The 27341-nt window shown below is 39.4% G+C and overlaps 1 protein-coding gene across 2 annotated transcripts in view; it reads right to left on the bottom strand.

Annotated features, from left to right (window-relative positions):
* LOC121315986 (EH domain-containing protein 3-like) overlaps positions 1-17597 on the bottom strand; it is a 42340-nt gene extending 24743 nt beyond the window's left edge. Inside the window, exons 1-4 of one of the 2 annotated variants that reach the window (XM_041250643.1) lie at positions 17214-17597; positions 16721-16918; positions 14881-15057; positions 3244-3341 (exon numbers count right to left, since the gene is read on the bottom strand). In XM_041250643.1, the coding sequence (XP_041106577.1) occupies positions 3244-3341; positions 14881-15057; positions 16721-16918; positions 17214-17221 (481 nt within the window). In that variant the 5' untranslated portion in view covers positions 17222-17597. Of the gene's footprint in view, positions 1-3243; positions 3342-14880; positions 15058-16720 lie in introns of both variants that reach the window. The other variant, XM_041250642.1, reaches the window with a different exon arrangement.
* Positions 17598-27341: the final 9744 nt, after the last annotated feature.

Genomic DNA, 27341 nt, shown 5'->3' with positions numbered 1-27341 from the left:
TTGGTCCACGTTTTTAAGGCACTAACTTGAAAAGCCCAATAGCATAATTTAAGATTTGAGTAGGATATGGGGATAGTGGTAACATAGAAGATAAAAAAATTAATTCTCGGTAAAATGTTCATTTTAATCGTGGCTATCCTGCCTTGTAAAGATAAATGCAAGAGAGACCATCTCTGCAGGTCTTGTTTAATTTTGTCGAATAAAGTAGTGTAATTAACTTTGTTTATAAGTTGCAGAGATGGGTGAATCTGTATTCCCAAATACGTAGATTTATTATCAGTTGGGACTGTAATAGGGAATACTGCATTCTTTGCAGCTAGATTTAGAGGCATTAAAATTGATTTAGCCCAATTAATTTTATAACCAGACATACTGCCAAATTTAGTAAATAGTGCTAGACAACGAGGAGTTGATTCTGAAATATTTGAAAGATATAAAAGAATGTCATCTGTGTAAAGAGAAATGTAATGTTTTGAGCCTGCGGTTGTTATTGGAGAGATACCTGTACTTTGTCTAACAACTTGCGCTAGCGGTTCCAACGATAGAGCAAATAGCAATGGGGACATCCTTGACGCGTTCCCCGTTGAAGTTTAAAAGGGTAGGATTGACAGCTACCAGTCATCACAGATGCCAAAGAATTGTTATAACTTGCACCATATGAATAAAATCTGGACCAAATCCAAAGCATTCCAAGACCAACCAGAGATACTGCCACTCAAAGATGTCAAAGAATTGATATATAGTACTTGCACCATATGAATAAAACTATCATCCAAAGCATTCCAAGACCAATCAGAGGTTGTGTCACTCAATTCGATCAAATGCCTTTTCCGCATCCAGGGAAAAAACTGCACAAGATTCAGAGTGAGAGGCAGCATCACAAATGACATGTAGTAATCTACTAATATTGTCAGAAGCTAGACACCCTCTCATGAAGCCTGTTTGATCAAAGTGGATCAAACTACCAATATATTGTACTAATCTGGAAGCCATGACCTTAGCATAGAGCTTTGCATCTGTACATATAAGTGAAATCGGACGATAACTGGAACATTAATTTGGATCTTTATTTTTTTTCAATAATAGTGAGATTAAAGCTGTATTTTGGTCCCTTTGAAAAGAGCCTGTTTCAATAGCATAGTTTATAGAGTTGAATATAAGGAGGACCAGCTGTATCCCATATAGCTAGCAGGAACACAGGGTAGGCCATCTAAGCCCAGAGACTTATGCTTTTGCATAGATTGAATTATCTGTTTTAATTCTTCAAAGGTAATAGGTGCATAAGAAGTTTACTTTGATCAGGATCCAGTTTAGGTAAATTTAGTTTGCTTAGAAATTTTTTTTTACAAGCAGCGTGATCTGTAGTGGTCTTTGATGTATATAATTTGTAATAGTATTCTTGAAATGTTTTATTAATTTCTTTAGGTTTGTAAATAATGTATTGTTTACAAGTTTTAAATCGCACCAATTGCTGCCAAACATCATTATGCTTTAGTCTCAGAGCCAGTAATCTACTAGCTTTCCCCTTGGTAATAATAATTTTGCTTGGTGCGATGAATGAGGAATTCTGCTCGTAACAACGTCAGGGCTTTAAATTCGGTTTTGAGAATATTTAATTGTTTTGCTCTATCAGAAAAAGCTTGTTTCTGTCCTTTCTCTAAAATTTGAATTTGGGTTTCAAGGGTAGTCATTTGTTTGTTTCTAGAGGTGTGTATATGGGAAGAAAATGCAGTGCAATTACCTCTCAGAAAACACTTAGTAACTTCCCAAAGAACCTGAGGATTCTTAGCAGAACTGAGATTAAACTTAATAAATTCGTGTTATTAAGTTGAGCAATAAACTCAGAATTTTGTAAAAGAGAAGTATTAAAACACCATCTCTTTGCACGTGGAGGGCATATTGTAGGTGATATATTACACAGTACAGGGGAATGATCTGAAATTAATATTGGCAGAAATTGAATATTTGACAAAAGTGTAGATGAGGTAAGAATATAGTCAATCCGAGAATAGGTTTTGTATCGAGCAGAAAATGTGTAGTCCCTTGCATTATCTTCTTCATACGGCAAATATTCTGTGAATTAGTATCTCTAATAAAATTATTAAAAACCACTGACGACTTCAAACTATCAGATGAACTGGGATTAGATCGATCTAAAACTGGATTACTTACTGCATTGAAATCTCCTCCTATTATTAACTGGTGCTCACATATATCTAGAAAAACATTTGCTTTACCAGGAAGAAAGTTAATATCGTAGTCATTATGGCCATAAATAGAAATAAAAGCAAATAACATTGTTCAAGGAACATTGACAAATAGAACAATAAAGAACAGATTTGTAGAACGTCAACACCGAGAAATATTCACAAGAAACACAAGGCAGTCAGCGAGGTAGAAATTGCTCTCATCTGTGACCCCCCCCCCCAAGTTACTTGCATACTGTCAAACTTAGAAGTAAATGTTTTCATATCCTTTTCCAAGGATCCGAGCCTCTCCGTTAAACCGTGAAGTTCTTCCCAAATCACTTGTCTCATTAGGGGCTGCAAATCCCCGAGCTGTTGATTCAGCAAATCCACAACGGTAGCACGCAGCTGTGACTTGAGGAGGTCGGTACTCATATCCTTTAACTTTTTCTTTTATGGTGAGGAACTCATGTCTTTATCACGTTTCATTGCCATCTCTGATATTTTATAATAACTTTTAACGAATTAAGTGGCTGAAAAATGCCTGGATAAAGTTTAAAGGAAAAAAATAACAACTGTCGGTGGCAGGGAACAGCAGACTCAGGCGTCCATTCCTGTCTGCAGGTCACGTGATCCATCTGAATTATATAGTCTTCTGTTAATTAAAACCTTCCTTTCCCCCCCCCCCCAAGTGCAAATTAACTCCTGATAAATTATGGCAAAATGCATTTCCTTTTAAATTCACACGCAAACAATATAAACAGTCGCAAGAAGCACTGCTCGTTAAGATATTAACATTATTTCGTAATTCAACATAATTTCAGAAATCCCACTTGCACGATTATTTAACAACGAAATAGGCATAACAGCCTGAAAATGCCAAAATCAATGCAACATACCGATTTGTTGATGAAAAACCAGGAGTTATCATTTAAAACAGTATGCCCGCATGTTTCCCACTACTTAGTTGTACCAAACGATTTTTGATGTTCTATGCAAGGCCTGCTAAATAACCCAGTACCATATTTTTTTTTTTCGTAAGTGGAAAGAAACATACCTCTGCTGATCCTCTGTTTCTCACCGGACAGGATACCTGGTGTGTCAATGATACTGATGCTCTCCAGTACTGGGTTTGGGAGCTGGGCACACACAAACCTATAGGACACAAAGAACGTTGCTTAAGAAAGTTCATAACATACATACAACTCTCATTTTGAAGTAATATCCACTTCAATTTGTGATATAAATTCAAAATGGTTCGTACCTTCCACTATATGGAAGTGTAGTTGTAGGATATAATGTAAAAACAAGAGTTGGGGAACATTGTCAGAGCAGAAGGAAGCAAGTTTTCTTCCAGGACAACCTTGTACTTGGCTTGATTCATGCCAAAGCTGTCCGATTCCAGTCTTGCTGAAGCACCCCCAGATCATCACCGATCCTCCACCACATTTCATAGTGGGTGCGAGACACACTGTGGCTTGTAGGCCTCTCCAGGTCTCCGTCTAACTACTAGACGACCAGGTGTTGGGTAAAGCTGAAAATTGGACTCATCTGGGGGTGCTTCAGCAAGGCTGGAATCGGGCAGATTTGTCTTTGTGAAGGACGTGTGAATCAAGCCAAGTACAAGGTTGTCCTGGAAGAAAACTTGCTTCCTTCTGCTCTGACAATGTTCCCCAACTCCTGGAAGAAACAAAAAAGCCCCCCCCATGTTATTTACCTCTGCGAGAGGCATGCTGGCTGCCAAGACTTGTGGGAATGGAAACATTTAAAATTACAGGTAAGGTATGCTTTTTCCTTTTAATTGATGAAGCTATAAATGACTGGGGAGTGTACAGGATGTTACTTACTACTTCTGGTGGGCTGTGATATGTAAATTAAACAGGATTGGTGGCACACAGTCGATATGACATAGCATTTTGGTTAAATACGACAACGTCAAGAACAGATTGTACAATAGGGCTGCTACAATTAAAACAGATTTTTCGATCGAACCCCTCTGTATTTTCGATGTAAACAAACAAAAAGCACACTGTCTTGAATCCAGAGCAGGACGACAAGCTTGTATTCCTGGCTTACAGCCTGGAAATAAATTGTGCACATTGTGCAAAACTGACTTTATAGAGTTTGCAGTTCTTTGGAGTAAAAAATGAACTGTTAGATAATGAATATTTAACAATAGACAATAACGTTAAAATAAATAAACAAGATGCAATGTGTGATGTTGCAACTCATGTCTAGTTTATATAGATTATCTTCCAAAATACTGTAATCTGTTTGGAATAAATATTTTAGTAACACCCCTGTAATACGTTAAACTTGCTTGGCTTGTTGCGAATGTTGTGGTTATTTTTTATTTATTTTCTCCTGACGCTACCAAGGCATAATTACCCTTCACATTCAACTGTTGTGCACAAGCTTTTAAACTGCAAAGATAGTACAATAAATCATGTCGGGGGGAGTAATGGAGCAAAATATGTGGGCGGTACATCATCGATATTTATTCAAACAATTATATATTTTGTGTGCCCAATTAATAAATTGCTATTTTGAGGCTGAACTGACAGCCCTACCGTAAACATTATTTCCAGAAGTAGTATTAACAGAATTTTCACCTTGGGGAACTCTTCAACCATTTTAAGACTCATATGAGCCCAGATGGCCACTTTAGTGACGAAAATCTTTAGACACTGTGTAAAAGCATTTCTTACATTTTTTTTTTTTTTTTTTTTTAAATCTTTGAGCTGCAGATTCATAAAGTACTTGAAAGTTTTTTTTCCCCCAGAATAAAAAATCCAGCATTTCTGTTGCTTAAATATCTAAAAACTCTGAAAATCAATTCTAGTTCGAGGACAGGGGTCGGTTATGAGATCTATGTTACAAAACTTTAAAAAAAATGATATACTGTAACTAGAGACCTAAATTTCAATAATTTTCTCATTAAGAGAGTACACAAACACCCTTGCCTAACCTGTGTCGGCTTCACAGCACTGCAAATTACTGTACAGTACACCTCACAGTCCTTCAATATTAGCACTTGGACTCCAACCTGCAAAGGTTTTCAGTTTGACCACTTCAAGTTACTTAAAGCTTATACTTTATAGCTTATACTCATGTGCTTTCGTTTTGAAGTTAATCACTGTTAAGTATTCATTTTAGTAATTTATCATCATATACAGTAGTTCGTCACGTACCCGCCGGCTGTGGGGCCACAGTAAGGGTAGATATTATAAAAAGGAAGGAGTTTGGCAATTGCCCCCAAATAGTTTTTGTAATTGGTGCAACAGAAAGATTGACATGGGTGGGTTTCATTTTCAGTCAATCTGGTGCTTCACTGGTGCACTGTGTTCATGCTGTAGTGAGTGTCGCATGGTATCCAGACCACAGAGGGTAAAAAAATGTTAATGACAAGCGTTTTTTCTGACGTTTGTTATATATTTAATGAAATGGCATTTTTAAACAAGATGAAGCCACGCTTTAGGCTGGGAGATTCTCCAAAAAATCTGATGCAGTTTAGTAACAAGAGTGTTGTCCATGGCTTATATTTGAATTGTGCTAACATTTTTATTTTAAATTTAAGCGATGACTGGCATTTGCTTACAATCTGCCCAGCATTACAGAATACCTGGGGATTGATGTTGCGTTGATGCTTAATATTTTGTACTCTGAATAAATGCAGATTTTGTTTAAGTTTTGTAGGGTGTCATATCCAGAGGTCCCCCCCCCCCCACAGAGGTCTCAATATCTCATATAGCACTTTGCATGTCCCTTGTATTAGAGCGATTCAGTAATATATCACAGCATATTACCTGTTGACCTATACCTATTTTAAGACCATGGATGAGGCCAGCAGGGTTTTTATTGAGACCAGCAAACACTCGTTTGGATGAGGATCATCTAAACAAGACAATTCAATAGAAGCGCCTGAGAATTATGAAGACTGATTTGGCAAAAAGCACAAGCCATTTTGGAGTTGGGTGCTAAAAGGAAAATTTAAAGAACCTTTAAAAACAGCAAAACTGTAAATAGTTCTGATGTTGACAGCTACCCGCAGAAATATTGGTACATGTTCTACAACACTGATTTTTACATTGTGAATGGTGGATTTTCAAAAGAAAACGTTTCATGGTAAGCTTGTCTTTGTCTATTTCTACTACCATGATTTGTACTACTGTTTTGCATGTTAATTTCGTTAATCTGAAATAGTTACACTGGAAAATAATATAACTATGTTGATGCAATATGTAAAAATGCAGATTTCATGGTTGTAAACGCAGATTTTGAGTGGGTATGCTTTTTACAAATGCACATTTTTAAAGGCTAACATGACCTTTGCGGTCATTAAATGGTCACACAAATTAGTTGAGTATCCCAAACATTCCTTTCTTTACGTCAAAAGGCATTGTAGCTCGACCAATTCAGTATTTGTAATTCCAGCACAACACTCTTAACTTGCTCTGTTACTTTGAAGACTGCTGCCTGCACAGATGCAATCCCATCTGTAAACACTCACAGGGGGTGGGGCTACAGGAGGTGGTGAGCTCATCGCATGCAGATTCAGTGAGTCACTACTGAGGGGAGCAGAGAAGCTCTACGCTTCATGCAAAAAATAATAATTGCGTTTCCAAATTGAATAAAAAATAAAAGCTTTCCTTCGCTTAAAGCCTTTACACAAAAACGATGCACACGCTTGACTATCGATAGTTGTCAAAAAATCTGACGAATCAATAAAATCGATGCATCGCCTCAAGCCTTACCACATTTCAAACTATTTTGAAGAACCGGATGAGAAAACCGCGATATAAATAATTATGCCAAACAAAATTGCCGTACCACAAAAACACAAGTTCAATGCTTCATTTGAAAAGAAAACATTCCGAATTACAGGGCGCAAAATAACTGACGGAACTTCCCGTGCTGCCCAACCCGTTTTGCTGCAATGTCTCTACAAATTTAAAAAACTTGCGGCAGAAGTTGCCTCTGTGCCCGCCGTCACCAGTACATCTTATCTGCAACCCACTGTGACAGAAATACAATGATTCTTGGTTGTAAATCTCCCCACCCCGACCTGTGAGGACGCTAAGCAGCTAGAACTTCTATGGATGGGCTTGTCTGACAGTTCTTTCCCAGGGTTGGAAAGTTGATCAGGCTGGAAGGCGGCGAGACTCCATTACAAGAACGTATTGACCCGGAAGGGAAATGACGTAGCAGCTGCAAATTGACAGCATAAAAGGGGATGGAGAATTGCAATCTGTTCCTTCGCTTAGTTTTGTTATTAGAGACTAGAAGGACCGTGAGACCCCAGTGAAAACTGAAATTGCATTTGTGAGAGTTTTGTTTGTTTGTGCTTGTTAGCAACGGTCTTGGTTTGTAAGCCACCAAACGGCTAACACGTATCCAGAGCTGTGGCCTTGGGCCAGCACAAAGCCAGAACAGCACTACACCAGTGTCACAAAAATAACCTGTTATCACCCACCACTAGCACTACAGCACGAACCCAGGACTGGTGACCGTGTTCAGTATTATTATGGGGCAGATAAAGTGTTTATTATTTGGGCTGCAGCCCGTTATTACCTCCGCGCACTACACATTGTTGTATATTGCCGGGGTTTATTGTTTGGTCACCAGACCTGGATTAAAAGAATAAATAAAAGCCCCTTTCCAAATCGGATTACAGTTTCTGTCCGTGTTATTCCTGCACTGCATCGCCTCTGTACTAGGGTATTAGTGCTTAGGTCGGCCTGGGTTTCCTTGGCTCACCATGCACCAGCGACCCCTGTAAGCTGTGTTGTCCTCCGACGCTGTAGCTCTGGAGGTGGCTGCACAATGAGTCTGCAGTGTGAAAAAAAAAAACGGTCAGCTGACGGCACACGCTTCAGGGGACAGCGTGTGCTCGTCTTCACCTATCCCCGAGTCAGCGTGGGGGTGGTAGTGGTGAGCTGAGATTAAAAATACGTAATTAGTTTATTCAGCATGTAAGTTTACTTTTTATTTTTTTTCATTTCTTTACTGTTTTCTTTTAAATAGTTTAAATGTTGATCTATGTGAAGTTGTCTTGAAAGAACTACTGTATAAAGATGTTCAATTCTATTTGGGCATTTCTTCATTATTCTGATACAGCAAATTGCCAAACCCTACTATAGTCAACAACCTGATATAACAAACACTGCTCCAGGTCAAAGGGGGATTTGTTATAATTAAGTTAGACTATTTAAAAAAAAAAAAAAAAAAAGTAACATTTCACAACTATAGTACAGTTAACAAAACCCCCAGCAATAGAATTGGAACAGTTTAGTGCAGATACACACATGTAATTCTAAAAAGCCAGCCATGTGGAAAGGATTTTACCACAACAACACTACATTAAGTCCAAGTTTGATGTTGACCTAAGGTGGGAAAAAAAGTACTTAACCTACATTACATATCTACTGTATTGGAACAAACTCCAAATAATTTTAAATATAACCAAAATAATCCAATATTTTATTAGACTAACACCATCAACCACAATGGATTTTTTGTATTTTTTTATTTATTTATTATTTCTTTTGTGTTTAGATTTTTGATATACAGTGAATTCTTGTTAAGACGAGCTTGGATAAAATTAACTTCCAGATACGACGGATTTTGTACACTGTCCCAGACAAATTTAACAGTTGCTTATTATAAATTACTTCTTATAATATGAATTAATTTAACATTAAATTGCTGTTAATACTAAATTATTCTGGAGTCCCCTCAGGGAAGAAAATGTTGAAAAAAAAAACACGTCCCTAGTTCCAACACCTTAGCACAAAGGATACTGGGAAATGTATTAACTTGCATCCATGTTTGCGCCTCTGTACTATTTAAGTACTGTTTTAGACTACAGACCCTATGATGCATTTCGAGTTGCCATAGTACTCGCGCGGAAAAAACGTGCACTATCCGCTACCATACAAAGAAATGAAAGATGTTGACAGAGATTAACAGTCCGACAAAGACTTTGTCAACCAGTCTAAAAAAAATGGGATATAGCAATACAGGCTTAGGAACAGCGAGCTGTGGATGCAAGTCAATGCTTCCGATTTGCCCAATATTCTGATTCTGAAAACGCCTTTTGTGGTTTAAACCCATGATCAGAATGGGACATGCAGGTTTCAAAGTTCACTTACAGCCGTATCTTCAATAAAATGCACGGTACTTTTAAAATGTATAATACTTTTCATTGTACTGTCATTGAAATTTGATTTTCAGGCGTTACTTTACTGGTATGATTTTTTATTTTATTTTTTTTGCTAATACCTTGAAATTTGTATTAACGAGAACTGACTATTTATAAGTAGTTGTACTGCCATGCGGAATTGCTAACACTGAGCTAAGGGGCAAGTGAAACAGGAATTACCAAAGCAAAACATAGCCATAGACTCTATTCTTTCAAACCTAAGCAGCCGCAATGGTTTTGCCATTTCCTAATGTATATAAATGTAGGACATTTCTTGTCTTGAGGCTACAACGTATAAGTATAAATATTAGTTTTTGTGGCTTCTGAAACAGAAGTTCTAGATAACCACATTAAAACTTAACTTAATTCATTTCTCATTTGACAGCTGCTTGTTTGTCCTGTTTTTGTTGGGTCAATTACAGCAAACTTGCAAATTTAGTACAGAGCTGCGTACTAAATTGCGGACTAGCTAATACAGTACGATCTCAGGATCCCCCAGCTGCGTACTAACTTAGTACCAATTACAATACAGATGGGGACTAGCTGATCCCCAAGCTTTAGTACAGCTCAGGATTAAGATCCTTATTGTAGTTTATCAAACTGGTACTAAAGGGGGAGGGCCTCAAAATCTGAGTGACTGGTTCCAGCGAATTATTTGAAGTGTTACTTTTCATTACAAGATCTATTTATTTATTTATTTATTTAAAAAAAAATAAAAATAAAAACCTAACTTCTCAATTACTGTTTTTTTCTTCATTTACATTATTTTAAACTTAATTATGTACAGAAATGTATTTATGCACTAAAGTAAATAAGGCTGAATTGCATAAGAATATTTTCTTAAACCAAATTCACATATATAATCTAATTTTCCTAAAACACTACCAAAATGAACAAAGCTGCTTTAGGAGGATAAACAAAACTTGTATTAGTCCTTATTATTTAACTATTTATTGTCACTGGTAGGTTGTACCGGAATTATTTATTATTATTTTTTGCTTTATAAAACAGGCCTATGTTAACTTGAATAAGCTCAGTTTAGTTTCATGAAAGTTGTCAACACATTTTGGAATTTTTCATATTTGTTCAAGTTAGTACAATACCACAAGTCTTTAGTCTAGAGAAATTGTTAGACTACTTAGTATTGTGTTTTAGTATCTTCTGGAGGTCAGCAGCAGTTTCTTTGGCCAGTGGTTTTTGTTTGCGGACCACCTGATTTTTTTTTATTTTTATTGTGACGGACCACACAATAAAAACAGTATAGCTTACTGAAAAATAAGTACATAAAAAAGTCACTATAGTAAGCACTTAAAAAAATACTATAATATTAAGAATAAACATATATTTACCTTTCTTTGTTTTTATGAGATAGATGGGTTTCTGTGAGCAGTTATTTTAAAATTGGAGTTTAAGAATGGTTCTAGTTTACTTTTCATTAACACAAATTTGTTGAGGGGGGACTAAAACAGACTGTTTTAGTTTTAAACTGATAATTACAGCAGAAATTGATTCATGTGAATTAATAATCTGTTAAGTTACAATACATAAACGGAGGTAGCACTGCAGTCGGAGCTATGAATATCCAGCTTTTCTTTATTTATACAACAAAATGTTTGGATGCTGCATGCTGATAGGCTGTTGAAGATTTTTTGCCCTGAAGTAAAATGGCACAATGCACTGCAGAACTTATTTTTACCGAAGCACAGTTCAATTAATCATTACACAACATATTAAACTCACAATAAATACACCTTGTTGTCACAGGTCTTTAAAGTTTTTAAAAATGACTGACATTCCTTTTGCCACATGTGATCTTCTCAGAAGCATGATTGACTAGAATTACAAGCAAAACCTAAATAAAATTAGAAGCAAAAATAAATAAAAAATATCAAGAGACACAAAGATTTAACAAGTCAACAACTTAATGAAATTGAAGAAAACAATTATTGGGCAGCTGGTGTTTTTATTGATTTGATGAAACAAAGAAATGGTAATCGACTTAAAAAATAGATTGTCTTGAAAATGTAAACGGTTCTTTTACGATAATTCCATGCTTCAGTGCGCAATTCAGCTGGTCAAGAGTACTCAATTTTGTTATGTTAGCCTGCATGCTGGTCTCAGTCGCTCCGTAAACAGAGCCAACATAAACCACAATGACAGCGTGTTAGTGACCAAACATTTAAAAATGACAATGTATTTTTCTATTGGCTTCTCCAGGTCAGCGGTAGTAGTGCGTGGATAGTGAATTTTGCTTTTGCCTACTTTTCTGTATCTTTTCATTATCAACAAAAATACATGTTTAAATGCTTGGTCACTGACAAGCCTAACATTACAGGTTATGTCAGCTCTGTTTACTAAGCGATTGAAACCAGCAGGGGCTTCACTCATTTTAATTAATTACAGTAAATATATATGTTGAAAACCTCCAGTTTAATGTTTACAACAAATAGAATCTTGTTTGAGGGACTGTTTTTCTCCAAAGCGGAATAAATAAAATTGTTTAAAAAAAAAAAAAAAAAAACCCTGGAGTGTTATAAGCAGGATAACACTCCAGGGCTTGTGTGCTGTGTTGCATTAACATACAGCTTTGTTGGTTGAACACAACTATAGCTGTATGTTAATGCAACACAACGCACACCTTGCTGTGTGTTACCCCCTTAACAAGCTGCTGTGTAGTGAACTTGAGCATAATACATAAAAACTCCCTAGTAAATCACACATTTTAGACACTCCGAAACTATACATGATGGAGATTTTAGATCTTTTAACTTGGAAATATTCTCCATGTAGCATTTTGTTCCTGCTTCTGTAGCTCAGTTTTTAAGGTCTCAAATTTTGGGTTTGCAATGGGATTTACAAACTACGCTGCCGTAAATTAGGTAACCTTTCATGGACCAAATGAAGGGAGAATGCGGACCATAGATTGAGAATCACTGACTTCAGGTTTGTTGCAGTTGGACACATTTCAATATGCAGCTGGAGACAATCTTGAGCTGCTTAGTTCATTGCAATTGGTGTAAACTTGCATACAAATTTAGTACCATTCTCCATACTAACAACGGGATCATCCACAGTTAGTACGCTCCTTTCAGTTCGTTGCAATTGACCCTGTGTTATTTCTAATTTAAGCCGCTGCAGCGATTTTGCCATTTTCTAATGTATATTGTTTAGGACAAATCCTGCCCTGAGGGTTTATGGAACAAATCTAACTATTTGTTTTTGTGGCATTACATCCTCTGAAACAGAAGTTACTGTATGTACAGTACTTAGGGTGACCAGATTTTCAAAGCTCAAAACCGGGACACTTAAATAATTGATAAGACTAATTAAACCATTTAAATATAGACTCTTGGTATCATTTTTTTTATTTTATTTTACTTTTTTTATTTTAAAGAAGCTAGCTCATTTCAGTACACTCCCACGTGTTTAATTGACTAATTAGTATAAGTTGCCATATTGTTATATTTGTATTGCTACTTTTTAATTGTATTTATTAATAGCAATACATTAAATAAATAATTCATTTTGCAGATTGCTGTTAAATACATTTACGTTTTAGCATTTCTTTTACTTACTGCGTCAGGATAGCTCTATTTATTGATGTTGTTGATGTGGTTTAACCTGGTGGATTTTGATGCTTGCAACTTCTCGCTGTTCTGCTTAGTTAGGGTCTGTGCCAAATCCTGCCAGAAATCAATAGCTACTAAATTACTGTATTGCACATAACTGTAGATTCATATGGAATATAAACTAAAATGAAAATGCATGGTGCATTGAGGAATAAGCATGTATCTCTATGTTAATCAAATTAACCTAGTACTAGAACTTCCAGTACTCCAAGTTGGGGTAGCAGGCCACTTGTGGTGCCAGAATGGGTCATAATATCATTGTGTATGAAATTAACAGAACTGGATTATACAGAAAGGGGTCCTAAGCCATTATCTGTGTTTACTTGGTTCCTGGTCAGACTCCTCCACTGACAAAGAATGCTTTTCAAAAAGTTGTAAACTAAACACTGGACAAGGGGTTTATCTTCACCAGCACTGAATAAATCCTGTGGTGCTGGCGATGTCTTTAAAAAGGAAAAACCTGACGGTTTTGAATGCCTTGACACTACTGAAAGAGAACAGGACACTTCATAAATCCAGCCGACAAGGCATAACAGCGGACCAATTGAGAACAATGGGCCATCTCAGAACAAGAACAACCAATGGGAAACAACCCATGGACTTGGCCACAGCCCAAAATAAACAAACTACCCAATCACAGGGGTGAAGAGAAAAGTTACAAAAGAATGAGCGCGACATTCAAACGGCTCCTGACACAAATCCCAAGGCTCTTGACACACAAACAAGTCTCTGAACTTTGACAATCTGAAGACCCAGCTTGAACGGAGATTTAGAGACTCTGATACAAAATAACTACTCTAGTGTTTGCCTTGGTGTGGGAGTCCGCCGCGTAAGACGTCTAAAATCCTAAAAGTATTTGTAATCAAATCTCTAACTTAGCCCCGATTGATCACTGTTGAAAGAGTTTGTAGTCGACAGAGATTGAACTATATTCAGTCTTGTATTAGCTAGCAGTGCTGGAGTTTGCGGTGGAATATCCCATACGTAACCAACGAAGAGTGCACATCTTGTGGAAGATTTTCTGTTTCAGAGGAATACCTAAATAGTTAATGACTTTTGTTTTTGCAAAGACATTTCTTTCGTACCCTGAACAGCAAAGCCAAGAGCCTGTTAAGAATTAACACATACCGTTTATTCTTTTATATAACTTGAGAACATGTCAACCTAAGCCAAAATAAGCCATTTTGTTTGAGGTAGAATGTAAGTATTATTGCTTTCAATTCATGCTTTGCATAAATGAACACTATAGTAATTGTTTGTTGTATATGACTTATACAAATTGATCTGGGTTTTATAAGGCAATGATCATTCTGTGTTAAAGATTAAATCAAAATTTGTCCCATATTGAAAATACAAGTAAATCAAATTAATAAATGCAGAGTAAAACAGTCAAGTCGGGGGGGGGGGGGGGGGGGGGGGGGGGCTTGTACCTCTACAGCTAAAAATGCATTCTGGGATTAAACAAACCAGGTCTGTTTTCTGATGAAGCAGAGCGCACACAAGGCTAAACTAGAAGGATGGAGAAATAAAAAAGTGTGAAATTTAACAAGATTATAGGGTGCAGCATTAAAGGTAAGAGGTTTGTGACCAGTCTTGACTAAATGAGCCAGTGGAACTTTGGCTTTACAAAATGTCCTGCATTGTTCCATTAAATCAGAATCTGTTCTGCATTGTTCCATTAAATCAGAATCTGTTCTGTTATTGATTATGCAATTTGAAGTTGAAGCAGGACCATCCCCATGGTACTTGCATAGTCTGAGTGAAAACCAGCACACCAAACCAGCAATTAATTAGATTTTAGTTTACTATTAAACTACATTTTGAGATACAGTGCAGAAAGAAGAAAAAAGAATGTACAACTAACCTGTTAAGAAATGCATTGCCAAATGCATTCAGCTTCCGGAAAGGTTTTTTGGGGTCCACAACCAAGGCATTTCCTGGAACTATCCCCTCCACATCCCCGTGCATCACTGCTATGAAGGAGTCAGTTGTTGGTTCTGGACCAATTCTCATACCAGGGAATTCCTGCTCCAACAGGTACCTGGTAAAATAATACAAACATACAGAATTTAATGAAAATCACTAAAAGATCTTATAACTCCTGTGCACTTTTCTGTGACTACAGTCCTATTAATCTTTTATTAAACTGCATGCTTTGTTGAATCGGTACTGTGAGCTTTGTCCTGTAGAATTACAACTGCTGAAAGATTAGATGGCTACTCAGGGTAAATTTGAGACCTATTACAATTCAGCAACAGCACTTCACACCACTCATTTAGTACTAATACAAGTGAGGTTTCAATTTAGAATAACTTTAACATATTTGTCCATGTCCTTGTCTAATTTTGTAACCTGAACTGTAAATTAATATGCAGTTCTTAAAGCTGTGGTTTTGATCCACAAAGTTCATTTTCCACCATGATCAATTTGGATAATAAAAAATACCCGAAAGACTTATTCATTTATTACACAGTGCCCAAAGTTGTATTGCCCACTTCAAGAAGTCCCAAATTAGATGGCCAGTTGGAACTTTGATACATAGCAATTTCAATACAATATTTAAAATTCACTCAAGAAATTGTCATTTCAGAGTGCTTTCTGCTTTATGCGGAATGGAGGACATTTTTAAACCGTGCATATGTGTAAAAAAGTAGGACATTCATGTTGACAGCAAAAGGCTTATTGCACAACTGAACAGCAGTTGTCAAGACTACTTCCACTGTGGTATCACTAATACACTCTACTGTGAATATACATGTGTAAAAAGCAGGCAGGATGCACAGTACGTCTTTATTGTACTCCACCTTAAGTTAGTACCAACATGTGAATTCGTTGGTGACTTAAGTTTGATCTGTGCATAATAAATATGGCTCCCAAAACAAACAAAAAAAAGTTAATTAACAACGTACTACATGTTTTCTACATAAAATTAGATCTTAGGATAGCGGGGAAATGAATCTGTAAGCCTACATGCTAAAACATTTGTGATTACACATGTAAACGGTTTAGTCATTCCAGAAGCCGTCTGTATACTAGGAAGGAACTACTTCCTACTTTCTTGTTACTGTTTACAACATAAACAGATGGATACCACTGAGCTGCTTAATAGCTTTCTCAGTCATTAATAAACATTTAAATGGAAATTAAGTAACACTTAAGGAATGGGTTGCTATTTGTCAGATGTTTAAACTAAACTCCAAAGCACAGGCAGATATTAAAATAGTCTATTTGGAAACAGTACTACTGTATAAATGTAACTGTACACAGTAAGCACATTATATATATATGATTAAAATGACACTGTGGCTCTGACTGGAATAGGATTCTGTTCAAGCCCCAAACAGTTCCTGGGACATGCTATCTAGGATCTAATCGGGCAAGGTTGATTATTTTGCCAGGATTGTTCAACTTCAGTCTGAAACCAACAGGTTAAATGTGAACAACAATATGTTGTCACTATCAGTGGTTATTTTTGTTTTGGTCAAATTAAAAGTTGATTTTTTATTTTTTTTTGGTTTTGTTCTGTTATCTGTTAAACCTTGAAATGTACTATAGGCTTAATGCACTATGCCTGCAGCCTGTAATTTTGGCTACTGAAGGTCAATTGTTAAAGGCTGTCAATTGGTTTACATGTTAACTTCAAACAGAGGTTAATTACACTGTTAACCATGTTTAAAAAAATACAATCTTGAATGAACACATACCTAATGAAGGTGGTCTTTCCAGTGGAATACTGACCAACCAGCAGGACCATGGGCTTGTTGTCAAAATCGGCATCTTCCAAGGCTGGCGAGTGGAACTCGTGAAATTTGTAATGTTCCTCCAAGGGCAGCAACTTGGTCTTGTAGAGCTTCTTGAGACCCTCGCTGACAGTCTGGAACACCTCGGGATCCTTCTTCCTCCTGTCATCATTACCCAACCAGCTGAACATGATGCAGTTTGATAATTTAGCGAATACCTTTCTACAATATTTTAAAATGCTATTGAATTATGCAGACAGAAAATAGACTGATTTATTATGTTTTGGCGTTTGTTTGTTTTTTTTTTCAGGCCAAACTACAATATTTCATGTAAAACATACAATTGTATTTTCGTTTTGCTTCTGTAGAGACGCTTAGAAAATGCAGTTGGTTGCCAGTATTTTTCTTTCTTTCTTTAAGACAAACAGTAGCAACAAATAATTATAAACAGGCTTACTTAAACATTTCCTTAGTCCTTTTCCGCGGGTAACGGAATTTTTTATTTATTTATTTATTTTGCTTAAAAGAAAAAGCTTGAAAAATGCATTCAGGTTTAACGGACCACCGCACTATCGTGAGTAAAATTACAAAAAAATCTAAACATAAAAATGAAAGCTCTTCATTCAAAAACTGGAGGACCAACACAACACAACTCTTCTTAGACTGAAACACTGCAGCGGGAAATTAATTATTTCTTCTACTGACCTTAAATATTAGACAAAAATTACACTTATTTCTTAAAATAAAATGAGTAAATTTTAAAATAATGTCCTACTATGCAGACCATACGTACTCCTGCTCCTTACTGCGGCTGATTTAAATGTCAGTCTAAACTGACCTACAGGAAATGCCCAACTCCTGGCAAAGCTCCTCCCCATTGGCTTAGAGCGGTGAAGTCATCGATGGTGACGCCATGTTCGCTGGGCGGGGTTTATCTCGTGGAAACGACTAGAGAGAATCTGCATGATATGATTACTTGTTGATTGCTGTGGCCTATATTGTGTGTTGACTAGCGTCTAGTCCCATCTAGCTGTTGTAATCGGTACTGCTTACATATAAATATGTTCACGTAGTCCTTTATACCAGTGGTTTGATCATGATCATTAGAGGTAATTCTTGAGAGATTTAGAATATATAAAGGTCAGAAACGTTCGGAAGCCAAATGTTTGTTTGATCGGGATCTCTTGAAACGGTAGCAAAATTACTTTTACATTTGCCTGTAAATGTGCTCTTTAAGTAAACAACAGGTGCACTGTCCTGCACCCCTTCAATTTACATTCCAACAGTTACTTGACCTTTGCCAAACATGTCAGATCACACCAAATGGGTAATTCACAATTAAAAACGTAATACACACGTTGTGTGTCATAAGTTGTCATACAAACAAATACAGACATGATACAGGCACATGCACAACAAACATACAAATCATAGCCTTTATGAATATTCAGTTAATTGTTTTTTCATAACGATGTTATAATAATAAATATATAAGCTTAACAGTAGAATCCTGGTGAGTGCTTGGCTTTTTACGACTTTCTGTATATTTACTTGACGCCTATAGCACACCTTCAGTACAAGAACATTGCTCTTTTAGCGTGCTCCTATTTTTTCAATAATATTAGCTTCAACCTGTTAACAACCTTGTGTAGAGCTGTGTGTATATTAACCGATAAGGATGGGGTTAAATTGCCTGTTAAAAGCTATTTTTTCTGTATTGCAAGTTAAATTGAACAGTTGTGAATGTGCTTTTTTGATTAGAAACTATTTGATTGGTGAAGTTGGTATAAAACATGACTGAACTTCAGTGTTAATTAGGCTGTTATGTTAACTTATTTGATCAGATGCCTTTGTAAGGTATTTACGCACAGGCAGTACTTTTGTTTTTGAAAGGAGATAAGACAAAGAGTCGTGCCAGTGGCAGCTGGTGTGTGCGTATGCGCGCATGCGTGCATGTATTACCATCAATGTGGGGACAAAATTAGAAAAACTTCTGAAAAATAACGTTGTGGGGATGTCCCCACTTTGTAAAACAACTTTTCAAGAACTAAATATGCATTAAAAAAAAAAAAAAAAAAGTGCCAAAATATTTTGTTTGTTGTCGACTTTAGTGAGAGTCAATGATAAGTCCCCACAAATATAGAAATACAAACGTGTGTGTGTGTGTGTGTGTGTGTGAGAGAGCTTGTGTGTGCATGAGTGAGAGTGTGAATGTGAACATAGACACAAGAACTATAAAGTGAATGAAAGTGTGAGCCAGGTAACAGTTATGGAATTATTTAATGTGCTGAGTAACCGCTTGGTAAACTGGTAGACAACTTCCATGTGAGCCTTGAGGTTGTTCTCTGTATGTATCAAGGTCACTCAACCAACACACAGCAAGGAAGCCAGCAGCACTGCAATACTGCACCATTAGCCAGTTTTATGTCATACATCAAAACAAGATTTCTGACCCATATATTTTAGAGACTTTCCTCAGAGCTAGGACAGATATGTTCCAATCCCTGTTTAGCAGAAATGAGATGCAGCATCATTATAAAACCATTGTGAAATATACATTTATGTTAAGGGTCCCATCTCCTTCTGCCTTTGCCGCTGTCTGCGCTTCTTTCCAATTTTTAATTTTTTAATTTTTTATTTATTTAAAAAAAAAATTGTCCCAAAAGTTCAAAAAAAAAAAAAAAAAAAAAAAGCAGTACTGCTCTGAGCCTCCTGGAGGCGCTATATCCCACCTGACACCAAGTGTGACAGGCTGACGAGTGGATAGAGGCCCAGAGACAGACTGCAGTTCAAAAAAATAATATTTTTATTATAAATAAGCACAAAATAAAAGAGCACAAGGGCCAAAGCAAAGGTATTTAAACACAAAAACACAAAACACCAAGCAAAACTTACAGAAAAATGTTCCCAGGAAGGCTGGGCGATGCCTTCACTGGATCAGAAAATATAAAAAACAAAAAACAGCAAACCAAAAACCAGCAAACACAACCATTAGCTTGCTTCCTCAGCTCCCTCCTCTCCCTAATGGGAAGCTGAGGCCTATTTTTATGTCAGGTGGCTGGGTGCTGATTGATCGTTAATTACTCCAATCAACCCTAGCCACCTGATCACAATAAACCTAGGCAGGGAGGGGAATTTAACCCCATCCCTGCCAATCTATAAAGGGCAGAGCTCTGCTCTGCCACAGAGATGAATACTTTTGAGAGACACTGTATGCGTCTGACAGGTACGCGCGCACCGTAGTGGAGTCCAGCTGGAGACCCACATACGTTGGGCAAGCAGAGATTTTTCCTGTGCTCTGGATGAATGGGGACGTGAAAATATGCATCCCGCAAGTCCACCGTGGTAAACCAGTCGCCCAGCCAGAGAGACTGGAGTATGTGACGATGAGTCAGCATTTGGAACCTCCTCTGTTTCAAAAACTGGTTGGGGAACCACAGGTCCAGGATAGGGCGAAAGCTGTTATCCTTCTTTGGCACCAGAAGATATGTTGAGTAAAACACCTCCTCGTGAAAGGTGGGGTCTACGAGACGAATGGTGCGCTTGCACAGCAAGGTAACCACTTCGGTCTGGAGCATCGAGGCCTGAAGCGGATCCGTCACAAATGTAGTCATGATGCCACGAAAAGGAGGAGGTCCCAAGCGAAACTGAAATGTGTAACCGTCTTGTGCGAGTGCGCCAATAGTGCAGCTGTTGTGCCGTAAACTGGGTTTGATGCTGCAAGCCTTCAGCTGCCCTGCTGGGGCTGCTGAGGCTGAAGCGAGGCTGACTGAGGTGGCTGCCTAGGGCGATTGCCGTGGAACCGCCTTCTAGGGTGCTGCTGCATGGACTGGCCACGGCCTGCGTGCTCTCCACATTGCGGGAGAACGCTGTCTCTTGCTGATGGGGTTGGACACCGTCCTGGTGACCGTCCACGTAGGAGGTGTGTGCCAGCGGCTCGACCTACCCTGCTTCGGAGTGGGAGGAGGGAGCAACGCAGCCACCTGCCTAGATGCCTCGCATTCTCGGAGAGACCGCTGCAGGATCTCCTCCACTGCTAGACCAAAGGTATGGCCTGGCGATATAGGCACGTCTAAAAGTGCAGCCTTATCCACATCCACCTGTGCCTGTGACAGCCATAGCTGTCTGCGTGCGACCACTAAACCAGCCAGGCTCGGGCCCAGGGCCTGTCCTTGCAGGCTGGAGATCTGGAGCAACATGTGCGACAGCAATCACAACTCCGTGGCCACCGGCTCTGGGAGTGAGGAGTCACGCAATATGCCATCCATGTATGCGACCAGCATTGCAGATTCAGGCACATAAGGTCCTTGGGCAGACCTCCCACCGGTGGAGACTTCACCAAGGCTGCAATGGTAGAGTCTAATGGGAGAAACCCCACCAGGCCCAGCATCTCTGCCCCTTCGAACGAGGCCAGTTGAGAACCGTGCCTCAACTGACTAGGTGCTGTGGCTGGGTGGTCCCAAGAGAAGCACATCTCCTTCACAAAGTCAGGGAAGGCGGGGAAGGGCTGAAGCTAAGGAACCACGTCATGCGGCCAAAAAACGGAGCGACATGGCTCTGCCGCTGTTCCCAGGGGACCTGCAGATACGCTGCTGTGCGCCCCATGAGCGTGGACACTGACCGTGACAGCGGTGGCGCACTAGTAACCGAGAACACTTCGGAAGTAGGGACCGATTTGGTAGGGAATTCGGGATCCGCCTCGACCTCCATCTCCACAGGCAAGGAGGACTCCCCCCATAAGGCCACGATGGAAAACACGTCCTCATCAGAACATAGTATCCGGTCTTCCTGCTCGCCCTGTTTTTCTACAGAGAGATCATTGGGCGGTACAGTGACTCTCAGTGGCACAGGGGTGAGGGCAGAGCCACACGAGGGGCCGCGGCCGGAGCTGCCGGGGCCTGCTGCGTCTCCAGAAGCTCCATAATCTGAGCAATTTGGGCTTTCATATCCATAATGTCCCCTGCCTGCTAAGAATACTTCACCTGTTTCTCCGTAGGCGACGGGGAGCGGCTGCAGGTGGACACAGACGCCTGCACACAAGGAATCCCCCTGGAGGGGCTCTCTGATGGCGTCCAGAGGCGTGGCTGTGAAGCACTCGCTATGGGGGATGAAGAACGCCCCCGTGCAACTCTCTCCAGGCAACTGGCTAGCACTCAGGTATGAAAAGCCACGCAGATGCTGCTGGAGCCTTGTAGGGCTGAAGACTGATTTATAAGAAGAAAAAAGACTAACAAACTGCATGTCTCATTATAATCACTTTTGAGCAACTACAGCAGGGTGGCAAACAAACTGTGAATGGGCTAGTAGGCTACAAATTGCTATAGAGTACCTGTAGTACATGCATATAATTAATCCATAAGCACAAGTTCCTGGTCCTTTTGGTTCCCATGCAGCATCTTTCCTTAGATGCATGGAAACGGCCTATTGGATTATAATTTAAAATAGCACATTTTCATGAGTATCTCTGCAAAAGGACCACATATACACTACATTGAAGCTGTTTTTGCCATCCCAATAACATCATCAGTGTACACACCAACTTTCATAGTAATCAGAAAAACATATATTTTGATGCTTATTTTCCTAAAAAAAATAAAGCTGTGTCAAGGATAGTGCTGATTGTATAATCATTACTTTCAACACCAAATAACGGTTTGAACATGGGTAAAGTAAGTAAACTAATTACTATTTTTATTTAGTTTCTGATTGTTAGAACTCATACATCAGCAACCCGTAGGGCTACAGACTTGATTTTTGTATTGAAACTGATCACATGTGGGAGATCACTTTCGATACACAAGGGTAATAGTTACCTAACTAACTAATTTCTTTTAAAAATGCAAAATTGTTTTTTTTAGACTGACAAATGTCTCAACTAACGTTATGTTAGTTAGCCTGTTCCTGTAATGTTTTTCTGTGATGTGACTTTCGGATAAACAGGGTTGTACAGTACACAAATATTTTCTCTCATAATTTTTTCAATATTTTACAAAGACATCATTACAATGCCCCAATGTCCTCTAAAAACGAGGTATTTGTCAGAACTCTTTCTAACCCATAAAATGAAGAGCAGGCCTGACTGGAAGGCAGCTCTCCGCAAGGGGGACGTAAGTATAAGGCCTTCCAATTTTACCAGTTTACTGTCTAAATATTGACAAATATAGCCTCTAATCAAAATTTTCAGTTATTTTCCAGAACCACAAAAGTAGTTGACTGCCCATTTAGTCCGGCTGGACAAGTACCTGGCTTTAAAGCATGTAGTCAAGGCATGTATAATAATAAGTAAAAAAAAAAAAAAAAAAAAATATTAAATACTGCTTCAATGAAGTCATTAATATATGCTCTGTTTCCCTTTTCTAGTCAAAAACTGACCTGTATTAGAGTTTAATGGCAAAGGCCAAACTAGGCACAGCTCACAGATGGGAGAATGAGGAGGTGAGGGAGAGAAAGAGGATGAGAAAGAGCAGGTTGGAGAAGGAGGAGGAGCAGCAGGGGAAGAGGAGAAGGAGGAGGAAGCAGGAGGAAGAGCAGCTTGGGAAGAGGAGGAGGAGGAGCAGGGGGAGGAGGAGGGGCAGGGGGAGCAATGGAATGAGCAAGGGGAGAGAGGGAGGAAGAGGAGGAGGAGGGAGAAGGAGAACAAGGAAGGGGTTAAAAATATTATTAGAGCTCTACAACGCAAAGTGGAAAGGCTTGAAAGCAAAGTATGCCGCCTGGAGGAGAAGGTGGCAATACTGGAGGGAGTGAACTTGGCAAAGTCAACCTCCAGTAGCACGTCAGCCTGTTCTCCAACCACTACAGCAAGGCTACGTTCAAAAGAATGACACCTAACCCCTGCGTTTTAATATGTGAAATAATTATTAGGCAATATATGCAAATGTACAATCCTGGTTATTCAACTTCTCTTACAGCCAAAGCGCTACTATCTTATTATTCATATGTCCTTGGGCCAAAACCGACAAAAAAATAACCAAAAAACAGCCGGTAAGCCATGTAACATGTCGGGCTGTTTTTAAAGCACATGGAAGGACCCAAAGGGAGAGTGACTGACAAATTAACGTGCCTCAAGGATGTAACCAAGGGTTAATCGTAAGTATGTCTCACACGTGGGACAAGTACAACCTTGGATTACTATCGACAAACACTGTGAAAAAAATGTTTTCTGTTATAGTTGGTATAGGGAGCTGGTCTCATCTGGGGAAAAACCCACAACAATTATTAATTATATACAAGATATAATAGGTGCAACAGACCACTCAGGGTAAGCGTTTTTTTTATTTATTTTTTTTAAATGAACACTAACCATGTAATTTCTGGAACTGAGAAAAGACATGTCTGTCTCTCCTTGCAGACAAACTTATGCCAAAACAACAGCTGCAGGCGTTTATAAAAAAAAAAAAATCGACAGTTGCAATCCCTGAACTACTGTGGAAGTCAACTAACACAATGCATTTTGTTCTTTCTTTTATCCTTCATCAATGCCAAAAGTATTCCTAACAGATGATTTTTTTCTATCTTTCTATTTTCAGAGCTGTTGGAACAAACTGTGGAGCAATCAATAACCCTCCACTTGCCTGGACTGCTCTGTGGGAGTCTACTCCTCCACAATGGCCACAGAAAGGGTTGTAATGAACATGACTGTCGCAGATTTTAAAAAGGCAAAGGCACATGCCAACAACTTTGAAATGATGGCACACTGCTCACCTTCATTGACCACATCTACTTTTCTAGTCAATGTTGTATTTTCTTTACAAATAATCCTAATGCCTGTTTTTGTATTTGAACAGATTGATGACCACAGAACAGCAGCCACATAAGGCAGGGCTATCCTTGTGTTGTCAGTATTTGAGTTCAACTGGCTGGCTCAATTCGAACGCCTGCAAAAATTGCCTGCAGAGCAATTTTTATGTTCAAGACCAGGCCCCTGTAAACCATGAAGACGCACATTTATTAATACAAAAGAGCCTGGAGACACAAGAGGTGGAGGTGGTCCCAGAAAAAAATCCACCAGCCAGCTCTTCAGTGCGCCTTTTAAATGTTTTATCATCACATATCTAGACCCATAAAATGTATACCGACATGCCTTTGAAAAAAACCTTGCCATGTCAATGCTTGAACTGGGCAGAGGGAATTTAATCTCCTATTGGACTCCTCCAAGAAGGCGGGGGGAGAGATGGAAAGCCTCTAGTTCCACTGATTGATTCAAGTGAAATGCAGTTATCACCTTAGGGAGGAAAGCAGGGTTTGTGTGCAATGATTACCTGTTTCCATCGTCCCAAACGTGCATACAGGAACTGTGCACAGACAGTGCCTGTAGCTCACTGATCCACTTAGCGGAGGGGATAGCTAACAAAACGGCTGTCTGCATAGACAGATATTTCAGCTCTATGGTATCTATGGGCTGAAATGGGGCCTTAGTGAAAGCCTCCAGTACCACGTCTAGACTCCATTCGGGGAGGACATAACCACTGAGCACCCTTTAGAAAATGAAACTATGGCAAGCAGATATGGCTGCTAGGTACACTTTCAACGTAGAGGGGGATTTATCCGCCTCTCTTCAATCTTGCAGGAGCTGTACTATAATTGCTATGGGGCTATATATAGGATCATGGCCTCTGGCCATGCACCAGTTTTGAAATATTTCCATTTATAGACTGACAACCCTCTTGTGGATGAAGCCCTGGCATTCTGTGGTGTACTCATTGTTGCGTCTGAGCCCTAGGGCAGACAAACTGTCCAGTTCAAGGGCCAAACCCAAAGTTGGAGTTTGCCCCGTTCTGGGTGCCAGAAGGTGCCTTTTGCCTGACTGAGGAGATCCATGCGCAGTGGGAACTCCCAGAGCTTGCCCTGCAGTAGCTGGCAGAGGTTCAAAAACCAGGTTCTCCTGGGCCATCTGGGGGCCACCAGGAGAACTGTCGCTTCATCTCTCTCTTGACCTTCTCGAGGAAGGCAGGGAGCAGTGGTATAGGCGGGAAAGCACATAAAGGCACTTTGGGACATTCGTGCGCTAAGGCTTCAACGCCTAGTAGACCTCCGCATCTGCAGAGGGAGAACCACAGAGGGCAATGGGTCGTCTCTGCCGAGGCAAAGAGGTCAACCCGGCCTTCCCCGAAGCATTCCCAAATGCGCTGCACCACCTGAGGGTGCAGTTGCCATTCTGATGGGTGAGGACCCTCCCTGGAAAGGAGGTCCGCTGCCCAGTTCACCATTCGCAGGAGATATACGGCCATCAGACCCAGTAGTTTCTGGCACAACACTAATTGCACTGTGGACCCAGGTTGAAACAGGGCCAGGCAGTTGTGAATAGCAGCTACCCTGTAGTCTGTCTGCACTGGTGTTAATTGGCTTTTTGCATATTTGAAGGTGAGACGCAACCTCGACAGATGCGCCGTCACAATATCTGTGTGGGTCACTGCTCCTTCCTGGGACTGGGAACAAATCAGCAGGTCGTCCAGGTAATTCATCTCTCTGATCCCTCGCAGCCACAAGGGTCCTAGGATGGCATCCATACACTTTGAAAATGTGTGGCGGGGCTAAGGAGAGGCTAAATGGCAGCACAAAGAACTCGAAGACACTCCCCTGAAAGGCAAAGTGGGGATATTTCCTGTGCGCTGGACGGATAGAAACATGAAAATACGTGTCCTTCAGGTGCACTGTTGTAAACCAGTCACCCGGCCGGACAGACTGGAGGATGTGGTGATGTGTGACCATCTGGAGCCTCCTCTCTCTCAAGAACCTGTTGAGATATCTCAGGTCTAGGATGGGGCGAAGGCCGCCGTACTTTTTTGGCACCAAGAAATACCTCAAGTAGAACCTCTCTGTTCAAGAGATGTGTTCTACGAGACGGATGGCTTGTTTGAAGTAGTGTTTCTACCTCTTGTTTAAGGGTCAACACCTGAAGAGGGTTGTTCATGGATGTAACAGTGATCCCTCAAAAGGGAGGAGGTCCAGAGTGGAATTACAGTGAGTAGCTGGTGTGTACGGTAGCGAGCACCCAGGAGTCTGAGGTGCAATTGCGCGAGTAGTAGTAATAATAATAATAATAATAATAATAATATTAATAATAATAATCTTTATTTTGTATAACGTCTTTCATAAATAAATATAGAAAAGCGCTTAACAAAATTGAAAACAGAGAAATAAATAAATAAAACATACAAAATATATTAAAACAGTTGGAATTAAAAATACAATGACAGTAAAAGTCATAAGAATGCCAATTTAAATAAATGAGTTTTGAGACAGGATTTAAAAATAGACAGAGACTCAGAATCACGGATCTCCCCCTTCCCCGTAAAGCATGGGAAGTCACAGCTGTTCCACAGCTCTGTGGAGCATAATGCTGAGGAAAATAGCCAGTGATGCACCCACTGTAGGAGGAAAAAGCCCTGTCACCCACTGTATGCAGTTTAGTCAGGGGAACAACCATAAGGCCGGCATCTGAGGACCGTTCTTTAGATGAAAAAAAGACAACTTGGTAATATTCCTAAAATGCAGCTCAAAGGTTAAGCTAGGGTCAATAATGACCCCCACATTTCTCTTTTTAGAAAAAAACTCTGTTAACACCCCATCAATGGTCGTGTTTTGA

Source organism: Polyodon spathula, chromosome 5 (genome assembly GCF_017654505.1).
Source record: "Polyodon spathula isolate WHYD16114869_AA chromosome 5, ASM1765450v1, whole genome shotgun sequence".
Classification (NCBI taxonomy): domain Eukaryota; kingdom Metazoa; phylum Chordata; class Actinopteri; order Acipenseriformes; family Polyodontidae; genus Polyodon; species Polyodon spathula.
Note: the sequence above shows the minus strand (reverse complement) of the source record. Positions and strands in the feature narration are given on the sequence as shown.